This window comes from Cydia strobilella, chromosome 18 (assembly GCF_947568885.1).
Source record: "Cydia strobilella chromosome 18, ilCydStro3.1, whole genome shotgun sequence".
Lineage (NCBI taxonomy): Eukaryota > Metazoa > Arthropoda > Insecta > Lepidoptera > Tortricidae > Cydia > Cydia strobilella.
The window spans coordinates 10,575,749-10,592,555 of NC_086058.1; the positions used below are offsets into that span (position 1 = coordinate 10,575,749).

Here is a 16,807-nt window from a genome sequence, read left to right on the forward strand (position 1 = left end):
CCGCTTTGCTGACTCATCGGTTCCATCGCCATATTACAAATTTCAGCTTTCGATTAAGCCGCGATTTGTTCGGATTCAACGCTTCTTTCCAAGGTACCTTCCGTTTTCAGTGCGTAACCAGGTGTTATATAAATCCATTGTTACCGACTTACTGATTACCTAAAATCGTCATAACAGCTTACGTGCGAACACTCGAGAAACTAGGGCTTCACGTTTACATTATGTATTTATTCAATGTGTTCCTGTGTTTTATTAGTTATGGCCAGGATAATAAATTATAGCGTTCCGTTGAACCATTTAGCAATCAGAAATTGATGAGTTATTTTCATAATATTACCGAATCACTTCGTATACCTGTCGCGTCGAATGATGATCCGTCAGTTAATTTTTATATGGAGTAGCTGTCACATAAAATGTTTGTTGACATTTTATGTAAGTTTAGCACATTGATTTATTTAGAAATGTAATATTTTAGCAATAAAAATACGGTAAAAACATATTTCTTCTTAATGTAAGGTATGGCACTAAGGTGATTTTTCTTAAGCATACCTTAGTAACCAAATAAAGTCAGGTTATTTATATTTATATAAAACAAATAAGCACAAAGCCAGCTAGGAAGCGGACAGGTAAGCAGCACAGAACTATCCGTCTCCGAGCCCGGTGGCTCGACAAGTTCCGGGTCTCACAAAGGAGATGCCGGAACTAGGCGCGTTAACCTCCGGTGACGCCCTTGGCCAGCTAGGACAAATATTAAAGTTATAATTTTTCACTCTTAATTGGACCAGCAATTAGACTAAATGCGGGTTAGTGTCATGAGTGTAAGAATGCTTAGAATGCAAGTCATCATAAAAAGCATCTCGTCATAAATAGTCCGAGCTGAGTAAAAGTTGTGTCAAATCTACATGCTGCGTGTGACCATTTACGTGTGAATCTATTTGATAGATATTAACCCAGTTAGGTACAGTTATATTAATGTTCCTAAAATGATGACTTTCATAGAGTTAGACTAAGAAAAGTCTGCAACGATTTTGATAGCACACGCGGTGCAAGTGTTATTTTAAACGTCAAACTTCTATGAAATTATGATGTATAACACTTGCACTGCGTATGCTATCAAAATCGTTGCAGACTTTTCTTGGTCTAACTCTATGAAAGTCATCATTTTAGATAGTCAATTTGAGGAACATTATAACTGTACGCAAACTATCTACTTAACAACACACATAACTTATCAATGATAAGGTTTTGCGCATTGACATGAGGTCATTTGACTCATTTGGTACTTGGATATGTACCTATATGATAAGCAACGTCTTTCTTCTGGGCTTATGTCCGGACTCCGGGCGGGAGCGTTCGGTTCCTCAAAACAGTTATGGATATAGTATATAGTTTAGCTAAAGGAAGCTGTCTCTGTGTCCTCGTTTGGGACGACCCACGGACGACCTATTTCTTGAATTACGATTTGAATACGTTAAAGATATTTGCTGTTTATTGTCGTGAATAAAATCCGTAAAACTCTTGCACTGATTACCAGATACGTTTGTGCGAACCACGTGCGAACGTTCTTTATTAGACCTAACTCAATTTTCACCCTAGCTTTACGCTCTAGCCATTGTTATTCACTGGCTTCTACCGCCCAGACGTTTGGTTAGTCGAAAACAAAAGGCACAACGACTGTGGCTCCACACCAGTGCACGCGCGGCCTACTCCGAATATTCGAATGACCCAGATGCCGTGATACTTACGCAGATCGCGATAGCGTTAAGCAAATACATACATGTCACTTGTTGACTATTCTGTGCGCAATGGATTTTACTAGGTAAATTAGAAGATTTGAACACACAAGTGCAAAATTGGGTATATTTTTGTAAATTCTATTCAAATTGTATATGCTATTGACTTGTCTATTTCTATTTATACAATTGATAGGTTCATTCGCGAAGGTGACCTCCATTTTATTTTTAATTATGGACAGAGATACAAAAAAAAAGATTGGGTTGGGACATTTTTGTTTGATATCGTACCAGCAGTCAAGTTATGAATAGTTTTGATAGAGATTGCACTCGTTTATGGTAGTTTTAAAGGCTTGCCACAGGCGTTTTCTCCCACAAAATTCCCAATACCTCCCAAGAAAACAGGAAAGTTAGGTTTAACCGATTTTAACAATGACTCATCCCCAATTCCCCATGGCTAACCAGAGTGGTTAACTCATTGTCAGTGATTGCTATTAATAATAACCGAAAATAGCCCATATAGACTTATCCTTCCTCGTTTGTTACTGTCGTTACTGAGCTAGAGCTACAATCGACAGCTTTTCTAGTGTGAAATTTAGGTTATACCCTAGAATAGAGTGACCAAATGTCTCATATTTTACGGAATGTTTCGGTTTTTTCGAATTTAGTCATGTGAAACTTGGAATAACCAAATTGGAAAACAATACATTTATTTTATGTGTCCCGAATTTTCACTCAGGATTCCAAAGTTTATACCATGGTCCAGAAAAATGAGAATTTGGCTGGTAAGTGGTAACCCTATCTTACCCTCCCATGGGAGCTCCATTTTTAGGGTAACAAATGGCTAATATCCTTCTGTCGGGCAAGGAGCGAAAAACGTGCAGTGCAAGAAAAAGTAAGATAGCGGAAACTATCTGTTGTGTATTTTTTATCTATGATGATGGCAAGAAGCGTACGGCCGTCGTGTAACATGCACGTTGCCGACTTTTTTATAAATGTACGTAAATGTAAAGATAGAGAATTTACCTATTTGGAGTGTCATAGCAAAAAAAGTATAATATAACCTGTAGGTATTGTTGACAACATCTGCTTCCGATGACACATTCCAATATGACTGTCAAGCTTTTACCATTAACGGATTAAAGTTCCCTAGACATTTATGGCCGTCTTTATATGGCTACTGTGATCAATCATATACGGACCTGGCATTCACAAGCATTTCTGTATTGAGGCTTTCCAGCTTGTTGTGGACGAATATTGTATTGACATTGACTCTCCTATTGTCAGAATAAAGAATACGATGTTACCTCCATCACCAGACCCAGAGTATATTTATGTAAAGTAGTCCATTTTGAAATAAACGTACATGCGTAGGCCGCGCGTAAAAATAAGTAATGAATTGATGATACAAGGGCACCGTTAACCGGTCGCGTTACCACCAACCAGAAATCAGAAACACTGTATATATCAGTGTATCTCTTTCTTACAAATATGGGAAATTGGGAATGTTAGAAAGAGCGGAAACCAGAAATTATAGGACAAGCCTTTATAAAACCCGACCCTGGGCCATTTCGTTACACGCCTCGCCTGTACTGTAACATATAATACTAGCGTATGTCTATCGTATCGTATCTATTTGTTAGAAAGTCTCAAGCAAGTAGAGTGTCTGTATTACAAGTCTAAGAGTTTTATACACCGCTTACTGGATTAATAGGAGCGGTTGCGTCTGTGGTTTCAACGTCGAACACGACGGCCGAGAATTCCTTCTAGTGGATATAGGTTACTTGCTGTTATCCCTATACCAAAGATATTATGTAACTCCGTATAAGATAAGTAAAGTATAAGGAAATAACGTGCTTCGGAATAACAAGAAAAAATTATACTCGAATAGATGCCGCCACACCTTTGGCCTATACTCGGTTAGATGGCGTTGACGACACCGTTTGATATTGAACAATTAAATTTTAACACATCCGTGAATGAACATGTCATATGGCGTTATAAAAAAAGAAAAAAACATTTATTCATATAAAATATATACATTTTTTGATATTTTTATACATTTTCATTTTTAGATTTAAGTGTGAGTCGATAGATGGAAGTAAATTTACTGTGACTACGAAATTTACTATGGCAATAACCCTCTATACTATCCATTCTCTTTGCCTATACTGTGCAGTACAGGCTGGAAATTGTGTCAATATGAGATTTCGGGTGATTCAAAATGTTATGGCTTAGTGCTATACACCTAACCTATTGTTGTCTAGGATTTGATATTTGGTAGGTTACGCATTCTAATCATTAGCTTCAATACTTTAATTATTTGTTTTGCATTCCTATATAGGTACATTGTAGTGAATACATACCTTCATCGGATCATGGACGGACGAGATACTTGACAGTTTAAGTTTGTACAACTAAAAAGCCAGTTCCCAATGTCTGATTAGGCTGAATAGCACATCACTTCGGATAACGATGTGATAACATTGAAGACCGAATGGGGCGAATGCGCCATATGAATAGTGGATCGGATGAACTAGTCGAATTAGAAATGTTAAATCAGCCAGTAAGTACTAAGTACGAACTTCTGAAGTTTTTATGAATAACCATCAGCGTATAAAAATATAGAGATATATCAATACCCGAACAATTTTAGTCAGTAGAACATGAGTAATACTCGTTCAATAGAAGAGTGAAAGTAGCCTTATAGCGGTCTCGAAGACTGATTCTCGAGTTCGCCTTGGCAGCGTTCCTGCGAATAAATAATTAGGGTTTGGGCTATTTAGCTACTGCTGCGTGCGGTCTATTGTCAATGCCATTTTTATTTGCAAACATTACGCAAATCGGGACGAGACAATGTATTTTTCTCAGTTTAGCAATTATGATGCGTAATTGCCCAAAAATTATGTTGCATCTCGTTCTTTATTACGTCCGTTAGGAAGAGGAGATAGCAGACCTCTTAAAGCATTATTATGGCGACAATTAATTTCGTGGTTTGTTATTAAGTCAAAGTAGCGCTACTTGCACCTTTTTTCTCAATAAGTACTTCAAACGAAGGTGACGCAGCAACGCAACACAATATAACACAAACACACCACGATGTTCATAAGTTGAGTAGATGAAGATTGGTAGAAATAATATTTTAGAAAATTCTAAATTTATAACATTCACGACGAAAAATTAGCATATAAACAGGGAAACAAGGAAACTGCGTTAAATTTATTAGCCTTAACGAGGCATTGGCCAAATAAAATTTGGCACAGATTATGAGTTTACTAAATTCAACAAAACGTGCACGCTGTTCTGCCTTAACGGCGACCTTGGGCGAGCAAGGTTGCCTTAAAGCTGCAGAAAATGCTAGAAGTTTTTCGTTTCGCAATGCTCGTAGTCGTGAATACAGTCATGATGATAGTCAGAACGCGCCTACGGCGAGCCGGTGCGTCGCCCTCGGCTAAAAATATGCCACCGGTTCACTGAGCGCTTCCTCACAAAGAAAATGCGCTTGCTGTGACCTCTAAATCGGTAACTTAAGAAATGTCTGTAACGCGGCCAGAAATATCGGGAAAAGTGGAAATGTTCTGAGAAATACAGTCAAGTACAATCAATATCTTAGATTAGTAGTTGGCTGTTGTGCTGCGTAGGTATTTAGGAGGATGCAATAACAACATTGCGACAAATACGGCGAAGTTACACAATCATGATCGAAAAATAGTATACGCTTAACAAATAAGCAGTGTCAGTTATTTTTGCGCGATTCGCAGTGCAAGATTATTGCAGAAAAACATGAGATTTGGGATAGGTCGAATATACCGTACCTGAGACCGGAAAATTTGATCATGCTTAAAATTATCTTCGACAAATTCTAACCGCAGCCGTTTTTACGAGCTTAGGAACACATTAGCATGCAACCGACCGTGGTTTACTTGATAAAGGATGGTTTAGGTATGGAATATGAACCTTACTTCATTGTAATAAGGAAGAAAAAGCTAATCGCTGTACCTAGGGGAGCCGTAAAGTTATCCACGCATAAAAACTTCGAGTAGCCAAGTGCGTTTCGGTTTCTTCGTTTTGCCGGTTTGTATTTTATGCTTGTTGATTGTGGAGGCACGAACTCGAACACGGCTAGAGACTCGCCTTTTAAATCATCTGCCAAAGATGGATATTGGAAAAGATAATGGGTGGGAATGTTGGAATTACTTGTCTAGTTCTACAATAAACCGGCACAGTGATATACATTTTTGCCATCAAATAATTTAAAATGCTAGGGTCCGTCTTTCCTCTAAATTGAAACATACTCATCCAAGAGGACAACCCCCGGTCGATCGCAAAAACTACAACTAAACTGTCAAAGTTTTAAAGAATTTAAAGCAACACGCAGAAGTTACAGTCGGTTTGATTCAATTGGACCTTAGCGTGCGCAGAACGTAAACATTCCCATTTCATAAATCTTCAATGTAAAGAGAAAATAGTTCAGGAAATGAAAATGTGTATACGCCTTATTGTGTCGCCAACTTTTCGCAAGGAGTGCTATTGAAAGCAACTACAGCTGGGCTCAGATTTATCCAGAGTAAATTGACATTTGCATGAGTGTATTTAATGACGTATATGTAGATATTGGTTATTTATTTCGTCATAATTTTAAAGTATTGGTAAAATAATAGTGCCCACGACTTTATCTGCGTAGAATAATTTTGCATTATAAAAACTATCTTACATATGTATTTCCCCCCGTGCCTGAAACTATCTACATATCCATACCAATTTTCAACTAATTTGATTTAGCGAATTAAGCGTGAAGTATAGAGGTAACATACAAACGGACAGACAGACAGACAAGAGTCACATTCGTAATCTTTTACCAATATAATGCAAGTATCGTCCTTACAGCAAAGTGGATATTTTTTGACTGAGATCGTTACAAACGATAAGAAGTTTTTAATAAAGATCTACAAACGGAGACGTATACGTCATTCTTAATCAAGCTCCAATACAATTGCGCCGTTTCGCGACACAAACGCCAACTGCCCTAAGGCCTTTTTACAATACATTCTTGTTTGAGTGTTATGACCGGCGAGTGCAAGGCTCGGCGGCATGGCCGCGGGTTTAAGGCCCTGTGACGCACCTTCCGCGGAAGTGTAAAGCATTCATTAGGACGCTCGACGCGTTATCGTTTCCAATAATGGGTGTGTCGTTTACATATTTATATACATTTTGCTGGTCTTTGTTGCCGTATTTGATTTGCCAAAATAACTACATATCGTTGTATGAGTCGTCAACAAATATAGGTAGATCAAAAATATTATTCCACAAAATTATCTGAACTGCTCCAATTTCAAGCGCTCTTCCAATGACATATACACCTACTTACAACCAGGGCCGTCTTAAGCTATTGTGAGGCCCCACACAATTTGGACCTACAAAATGAGTATAAGTGAATAAGTTGCGACTTTACGAGTACATGCCTCAGGCTCAAAGCATTCTTTAACCAACACCACAACTGGTCGCTTTGGAGACCCCATGAAGAGGTGTCACGTAATAGCAGCGAGTCTTTGGGCGTATGGAAATCAAGTGCCGATCACCAGTTTATCTTTTAAAGCAATTGACGCTTGTTGCAATCAAGCCTGACAATAATAGACGCAAACGTCTTAATCTAGACTATATCTAGAGCCGAGACACAAAAAAAAAATCACGTGGTCAAGAGAGATTGAAATGTTGGCACGCTAGGTAGTCGTGCAGGCCTTTGAACAGGGGAGGCATTCCAATCACTTGCACAGTCGAAATTGCAATACATCCATTACATGTGTGCTCTAAGATTGCGCATATAGGTCACGGATCTTGAGGTCGCTTTAGATTGGTCGGTACCGAGAGCTCACCTTGCAAATGGAAACACAATGCGAGATATTTAAAGAGCTGTGTGAATGTAGCACAAGTTCAAAGCGGGAGAATAAGGTTAATTACCCCAAGGCCGAAGGAGCGCCAAGAACGGTCAATTTCGCGATTTCAATAAGGAAATGGAAACAGACGCGCTGACATTGGGCCAGATAGGCGATAGCTAGTGGCGCAGTGACGTAAGGCATCAGCGTGTAATAAATCTAAAGCGGGACATGTTTAGTATTGCGGGGCAGATTGCAGTCTTGTGCAGTTCACTTTATGTAGACGTAGAGAAATGCTTGAAAGGCTTGCCTCTTAACAAATAGGTATTCCTACTCCTACTCTCTTCCATACCTCCATGTACAGAACATCAAATACATAATTGGCAATGGACAAACATATTGCAAAACACCTTTGTTACCATGACTATACCATGTGAATATTAAGGATATGTTGCGTTTTGCGATACATGTTTTGTCCACAATATGTGACGTTTTTAACCAAAAGGTACGACATTGTCGATTGTCGATTTCAAATTGAAGCTATATGGAAATAGCGCCTTAACCTTTTGATTGAATATGGCACATATGATTGACAGTTGAACACGATCAAGCTATATAGGTGGAGCTCTTTCCTTGATGACATACTAGAGCAAGTATACTCGACTCGTCGAGCATGTCTTGCAAGTCTGTATAATACTAGCTAGTTCTAACTGCAGCTAACTGTTGTTAGATTTGTCATACACCGTTAGCAGCTAGGTTTTGAGCTTACTTAAGAGAGTTCGCGCTCAGGAAATCATGCGTCGGCCCTCGAATCTTGAAAACGTAGTATTTTACTACCTTTACTGTACCTAATAAAGTTAGACCAAGATAAGTCTGCATCGATTTTGATTGCACACGCGGAAATTATGACGTTAGGAAGGTCTGTCCGTCTCCAAACATATAAATAGCAATTACATAGTTACAATCTTAACTCGATCGGATTATCATACATTCCCGTACACGTGCGATAATGTAACGAAAAAGCACGCGTGCGTAAAATTTCCGATTATGAGGCTAAGAGCGGTTTAATAAGTTCCACGTTACGAGCAAGTGTGTTGAAAAATAATTAATATCTTTGCGAATACATACTGTATGGAAGCTATCTAAATGGTTTTTTCTTATTAGACGTTGTCCATACATTTCTGACGCGATTTTGTTTCCATATTTCAAACGACACCGTTATTATGATTTTAGGCTCCCTGAAATGTCACTTGTCTTCTTAGTTCTTAGTTTAGTCGAATTATGATGATACAAAAACGTCAGGCGTCGCTAGTGCTGTAGTGCTGAACTGCGGTCATTCAACCTTCATTACAATATGGTGGTGTCCCTGGATCAGTCACACCACCTATGGCTGTGACTATGAACCTTACAGACGTTGTTGTTCCATTGCTTGGTCGAGTTGGTCGCAGATAAGTCGGACACATTGGCCATCCAGTTTGAATTTGAGATCCGTTACAGCTAAATCTTATCACAAAATATAAATCATTTTATTTAATTATGGTAAATTTACATATTTAAATCAATAAACAATTTGTCAGAAGTATTCAAAACTTTTAAACGAGGTTTATATTAAAAGTAGGTAACTCAAGACTGAATTATAGGGTGGGTCCAAAATTCTTTTCGTTGTCTTGTTTCTGACCACTCTGTCACGCTTGTATTTTTGTCTTTTATCAAATAAATAAATAAAATCGAGTGCTATTGCATGTCTTTCCACTTACCAGCTATAGATTATAATTCACACGAGAAAAATTTAAAACTAAATTCCACCCCATACAAAAAGCTCCACGCTTTTTGTATGGGGTGAAATTTAGTTTTTAATTTTTTAGTTTTAATTTAGTTCCGTCACATTTTTTGGGGACAAAAACCAAGACAACGAATAGTTATTTACGATACAAGTGCGGAAAAGAGGAAATTCGAAACGAGTCGCGATAAATTAAAACACAGTTGCGAATTACCTATTCGCACGTGTACCGTACAACGTTTTACAGTACATATGGCCCTTTGCTTGACGTAAATCTATGTCAGTCTTTCTGGATATTTGGAATATTCTAGGTTAAAGCATAATTCGCTTTTATGTTGGTTAAGCTGGTCAGTTCGACTCAATGAACGATTGCAATAACCAAGGGATGTTCGATCTCCCTGTGCGGCGCAGGCACTACTTTACATCCTGTTTCAATATGGAACTTTGTGGACCTGACTCGCCGATATGATTTATTTATGAATAGGGTAAGCAGGTATCACAAGACGCTTATAAAAATGGATGGCGCGCGGCCGGTGGAAGTTTTGATATACTTTTTATATTACGCAGATTATTGGTAAACAAAATATTCTCTTCCTTCAGGCTTTATTATGTTAAAAAGCTATCAGTACTAGTTATATGTTCATTTAAAACTGCGTAATTTATGTCAATAACATGGAACTATGTTTGCCGAAGAAAATCAAATCACGTTCTAACAGTGAGTGTTACGCAAATATTTAATTTTCTTTCATTCTCTTGGGAGTTTCCTTTCATTTTGCAATATGAAACGAATAAATATTTCCATAATAATGATAGTACAAAAGATATCGATTACATTTTGTTGATTTTGTTAATAATTAGGTACACAACAACTTCGTTAGGTAACTTTTAAATTGAAGGGACCGAACCGATAAACGAAAATATGGCTTGGAATTCTTACAGGAATAGAGCAGCAACAAATTACTGGAGTGGAGCAATTTAAGTAGTGTAACAGTCTATTACAGTACATATGGTGCTACTTTACCGCACTAGTGCGATAACAAGCATATTACGTGGCTATGTCGAAAATTTAAAGGGCCATATGTACTTTAAAACGTTGTACGATACATGTGCGAATAGCTAATTCGCAAAGAGTGGCGATAAATTAAAACACGACCGAAGGAAGTGTTTTTAATCGACACGAATATTTTGCTATTTTTCGCACTTGTATCGTAATGTATTATTTTGAATTATTATAAATGTGACTTTAGGTAAATCTATACCAATGGAGACAGAATGGAGAGCACTGGACATTTTGCTAACAAATTCCTATCTAAAACGGTTTTAAGACATTCGCCCTGGCACTAGCAGTCACTTTGATTGTAGAAGGGATTTATTCTAAAAACATATTTCAAGATTAAAATTACAAATAGGTAATTATCCCCTCTGCCGAGGCCTCTGTCTGCCTCTGGGATAATGCCGCTCTGGTATTGGTCTCTTCAGTCATCGCAGACGTTGTAATCAAATCAACCCCAAACCCATCCCAAACTCACAAGCGGTATTGAACCTTTAAGTCTAAGGAGAGACTTTGCCTCCTTGTGTGTGTTCTACCGCCTGTACAATGGGCTGTGCTCTGAAGAATTGTTTGACATGATGCCAACGGCCGCTTTCTATCTATCACCGCACCGCTCGCCATCGGCAGGGCGTTCATCCTCACACCCTAGCACCTAAATGGTCGCGTACTGTGCGGTTTAAGAGGAATTTCCTCCCGCGTACGCTTCGGCTGTGGAATGAGCTCCCTGCCGAGGTTTTCCCGAGGGGCAACAGTATGGGGTTCTTCAAAAAAGGAGTGTACAGGTTTTTAAAGAGTCGGCAACGCGCATGTAATATCTCCGGTGTTGCAGGCGTCCATAGGCTACGGTGACTGCTTTTACCATCAGTCGGATCGCCAGATGGATAAAGATACCTTTGACAATATATTTCTAAATACGATTGCTTTTGATTAATCGTATTTTCTCTACATGTTTTGTATTGAGTGGTGTTTAGGCGGGAGTGCGTCACGCGGTGAATCAGTCGCATGAATGATGACCTCTCGATCTCTAGAAAATAACGGTACCGCCGAGAACTGACGGTTACGAAAAGTAGAGCCTGGTGCCGAATCTGTGGCCTCACCCAGATAACGGAGGTATTTCTCATTTACCTACTGTTAGAGAAACCTAATATACATGCAATCTAAATGCAATCATGTGCAATAACACATCAATAATTATACAGGGTGATCAATCCAAATGGGTCAGTATGGAGAAGTCAAAAACTATGAGAGATAGCGAAATCTGTTCCTAGGAACCATGGCGTCGATTTTAGATTTAATAATAATGACATTCAAACTTTTTTTTAACTCATCCGGGAATAACCTGGTCAATATTCTTTATGTAATCGCGTGTAGTATTTGTTTGTATTTATACAAATATTTGAACAAATACTAAAAAGTACGGAACCCTCGGTGCGCGAGTCCGACTCGCACTTGGTCGGTTTTTTTAGGATTTTATCACTACCATGTCAGTTGCAAAGATAATAAAAAGTTTTCGTTTAATTTTGTTTACAGGATACAGGATTATGTTGGTGTAATTTATGTCCTTGTATTGAACCTGCACATTTGAACTTTACAAATACAAAATAAATTACTTATATATACCCACTAAATAATTATATACAAAATGTAAATGCAATTGCAAGGTTAGTAAATTAAAATTTTTGTGGCGTCAAAACAATTATTCTACGATTGTTTTAAATTCCATTTTAGGGCATTAGATTACAATACAAACATGATTGCATTTTAATTACAAATTGCCAGAATCAACGCATTTAGTTTGGTCTGGTGAAGTTAGTTCGGCCTTGAACCAAAATTGTTAAATTATGTATTCGTGTTCTGTAGACGGAAATGGGCACATTGGATGAGCCAAATATGACTCAGCAGTAACACGGTTAAATTAATGTAACTGTTTATTTCGTGTTTTATATAAAATATTTATTTGAAAGATGTACAATGTATAAGTTAACCCTGCGTAGGTCCCTATAATAGGGACGTAAAGTCCCACTAACTGTCCAACTTAAAAACCCTTTCTATGGTAATCCTATTCAACGTCTGGTATCATGATACCTATAAGTATAACACAATTTTATTTTTTGCCATTTAATTATTCGACTGAATCCCGTCGGAACTCGGAACCCTACACACGCGTGGCCCAACATGTATGTATTTCTGTATTTTCTGTTGCCGCTATAACAACAAATACTAAAAACATATTTAATAAATAATAAATATTTAAGTGGGGCTCCCATAGAACAAACGTGATTTATTTGCCGTTTTTTGCGTAATGGTACGGAACCCTTCGTGCGCGAGTACGGCTCGCACTTGGCCGGTTTTTTTATTACGGATCTCGATCGCTTGCGCTTTATGAATAATTTTCTAGAATTATCCGCTATTATTATTGTCTTTATTATTTTATTTTATTTAATAGTTTTAAACAGCTTGCGTACTGAGAACTAGTGTGTGTAGGGTAGGGTAGGACGGGGACGTTTGAAACACTTTATGTTTAACAGCCTGTAACTATTTTATTTTTACAGTTAGAACTTTAGAAGGGTATGTGCCTGTATTATTAAAGGATATTTATTTAATAAACACCTTAATATATTCGGCAAAATGAAAGATTTTTTTTTTGTTATTTCTAAATCTTTTTGAAATAACTATCACGGAGATCAACTAAAGTTCGCAAAGAAATTACAAACATTTCACAATTTATCTGCGACTGAAGATCTTGATCAAAGAAAGGGATGCAAAAACCTTATACATATAGCTTAATCCGACGCGTTTTAATGCAACTACAAGATATGATGATAAGGAATTTTTGTAGAAAATAAACACATAATTGCGTTTATAAAGCATTTCTTACAAATAATTATGTAATTACATGAGGTAACTGTTAGTCAAACCCGCTCGTTATAGCTTCCGGTGCAAAAGTGCCCATAATGCTCACGGCATTACCCCGCTGGGTGGATTATGTTTCATACAAAAATCAAAAGTTTCAATTATAACAATGTTTTAATCATGGTCATAATAAAATCACTGTCACTCCCTTTTCCACAAAGCATAGCGAGAGTTGGACAGTCAAACCCGATAAGTCACTTAAATGAGAACTCTACGCACGTCACTTATAGTTGAGTGTGCTCAGGCCATAAAAAGGTCAAATACGGCGATCTCGGAACAAAAGATTTCCTTTGGCAGAATTAATCTATGTGTTCCTAAGATGTATTTAAGAAGTGGAGCCACCTAAATTTTTGATGCAGGTGGGGGGTGGGGGGTTCTAAGCGTAGGCGACGTTTAAGGTTAATAATTGCTTAAGTTAGTATCATTTTCAACTAAATCAAAGATGTAGACGTAGATTTCATCTAAATCGGTTCAGAGGTTATTGATTCCTCTTACATTTAAGAATGACTGACCGCATAGCCTGAGTATTGCGTCGCATGCATAGGTATTGTAATTTTCAAGAAATTTTACTTGTTTCAATCATAACGTGTTTTAATTGTTCAATCCCAGGAAACCGTGCCAGTAAGTAGTTTAAATAAAAATTAAGTTTCTTTGACCCCATTCGTAAAGGCTCGTATGCCTAATGACCTAATGAGTATTGTAAGTTGTCTATTCTAAACAATGCGCGAATCATGTCGATTGGTAATCATTCGTTTACAAATAAACATATAGTTTACATACGTAACTACTGAAGATTACTAGGCCTGTGCATACAGGGTGAAAAAGTGGCAATACTTCGCGAGCTGATTATTTAGGTCGTAATACTGATAGGGTTTTGAAGCATTTCACGATTTCCATGTGCTCCCCGTACATTTTATTTCGTGCATAGTCGTTCGATTTGTATCTGGCCAAGAACGGCATATCGCCAGTAATGACTTTTAGAGTTAAGCGGCGAGCGGCGAACTTACCACTTTTAATAGTGAAGTAAGTTGCAAACTTACCTTTAAAAAAAAAAGTGGTTGAGCAAGAAAGACCTTCTTAAACTTAACGATTTAGAATACCTAAATGAAACTTGAGCCAACAATTGCCATTGTTCTTTACGGTTTCCAGCAAATAATGGATTCTCAAAGTCTATTGTAGTAGTCAGTTATATATTTAAATCAAATCTTTTGCTTCTAAGGTGTCATTAGAACCAGGTAAAAATCTCAGTTAAGCTACAGGTAGGCCAATTAAGTACGTTCCGGTATTTACTTTAACATGAAATTGATACTTTTTACCTGAAAAGATGAACAATATTTATTTTCTAAAGTAAGATCAATGTATTGAAAACCGGCATATAACATTGATTGCAGGGAAGACCGTACGTACGTCGCTTAGACACAGTCACGGAGGAAGAGCTTCGCTCCTTCTGCTCTACCGACAGTGGCGGATTTCCCTAAGGCTCGAGTAGGCCCGGGCCTAGGGCGGCTAAATATAAGGGGCGGCAATCTATATAGAAAGGTGCTGAGAAATGGGCGGCTAGTACTTCATAAGGGGCCTGGGGGGCGGGCACGCTATACATCAAAAATCACTTGCGTTTCTATATGTGAACGGCACGTCTGTACACGCGTCATAGTGTGAGTAAGTTGCTAAGAAATAGTAGTGAGCGGCCGGCAAACGGCCGTCAATCTGCTGTCGCGGGGCGAGGTAATTCGAGTCGGGGCGGGGCGGTGCGTGGCCGTTCTGTATGATAATACTATTACTTATTCTGTGCCTGGGGCCTAGGGCGACCAAGGCAGCAAATCCGCCACTGACTATCAACAGTACCGACCTTCTGTAAGTGGATTATGTGTTACAAATGCAAGAATTAAAAGCGATGAAAGAGCTTGGAGACGGTCTTCCTCTTCCCATAAAGCGTCTTCCCCACAGTGATCTTATTTTACAATTCTTAGTTACTAAGTTTCTGTATTTCGACCCAAACGCCCAATTTACAACATGAAACCGACAACTAGGTGCCAATAAATGCATTGGTTTGTGCAGAAATAAAAAATATAATTAGACTCACCTCATATACGTTTGGATGCCACACTTTCGTTAAAAACCTAATTGTAGGTGGTGAATATGGATAGTCTGTAGGGAATTTCATATGTGCCTGAAACAAAAGAGAAACATGTTATCACTAGACTGTAAGGCGTGGAAACGGCTCGGTATCTCAACTAGTAGAATGATGGGCCTATAAGGAGTTTTTTTCTATATTAATTTCATACAAAATATTTACACGAAAGTGCGAGTATACAAAGTTACGAATCAATTTAGAGATATTATTGGCGTTATTCATAAACGCGTTACTGGCTTGAATTAGCTATTGTCTTTATCTGTCATTTTGACTTATGTATTTGTACGAAAGGGATAATATATAATCTAATTAAATCAGGCCCGTAAAGTTTTATGAATAAGGTATATCTGTAACTGTCTAGGAGGATATAACCAAACGGAGTAGCTATTAACAGGCGTTCCCCTCTGTCGAAAATAGTCGGCCAATGGTCATACACAATGTACCTATGGACTGACATTTATATGACATGGTTATTTTGACGTTACGTATACATTTGACGTTCCCCTCACCCGCAAAAATCGGCACTCTTTTGTACAGAAAATTACAGACGTGGCGCCTCCGTTTGGTTATATCCTTCTAGGTAACGGTCGACAAAAACTGAAAACCTGTGTTACTTATTTGAAAAGTTAAGGTTGTTTATATATTGTATGGTGAACCTATTCAGCGGCACTGAAGCCAGACCTTCCGCCGGCGCCGTGCCCTTGCGAACGCTTAACCTCCGCTTGTAATCTGGGTCATACACAGATTTAGGTTCTATTCTATTTTGCCTTCTCTGTTCCCGAAATTGCATTAGTTAAAGAAATACTATTTTAGTACAGGACAAAACTTGGTCAAAGCGAATTTGGCAGATAGAAGTTACATACCTATTTTATTAAGGCTCCGTATCGTACATGAGTTTTTCCAGATCCAAGTTTTGTTACACTTTTTGGCATTAGGATACGACTCATCTATCCAGGTGAATGAGGGTATTTGGTTGGGTGCAGGGGCGTAGCTAGAAGATATGGCGCCCAGGGCAGTCACCAATTTTGCGCCCCCTGACGACTGACAAAAGTTTCCCTGCTGCTGCCTTTTGCCCATTTTGGCGCCCCGCCTTGGATGGCGCCCGGGGCACTTGCCCCCCCTAGTTACGCCCCTGGATAGGTGACAATGTCTCTCAGGCTAGCAGTATATTAGGTACCCACCTGTTAGTTGCATATCTCTTTTAACACAGGTACTTTTAGAGATACAGAATGTGATAGGTCGGGTAGTTTTTTGGTTTTTTTCAGTAGGTATAGGTAATTAGCAAATTGAATTTGTCGTCCATCACGATAATCGGGATTTTCG

At 38.3% G+C, this 16,807-nt stretch overlaps 1 protein-coding gene across 1 annotated transcript in view; it reads right to left on the reverse strand.

Annotated features, from left to right (window-relative positions):
* LOC134749231 (ubiquitin-conjugating enzyme E2 R2) overlaps nucleotides 1-16,807 on the reverse strand; it is a 38,119-nt gene that overhangs the window by 14,250 nt on the left and 7,062 nt on the right. The window contains exon 2 of the mRNA XM_063684118.1: nucleotides 15,434-15,520. Coding sequence (XP_063540188.1) covers nucleotides 15,434-15,520 — 87 coding nt within the window. The remainder of the gene's footprint in view (nucleotides 1-15,433; nucleotides 15,521-16,807) is intronic.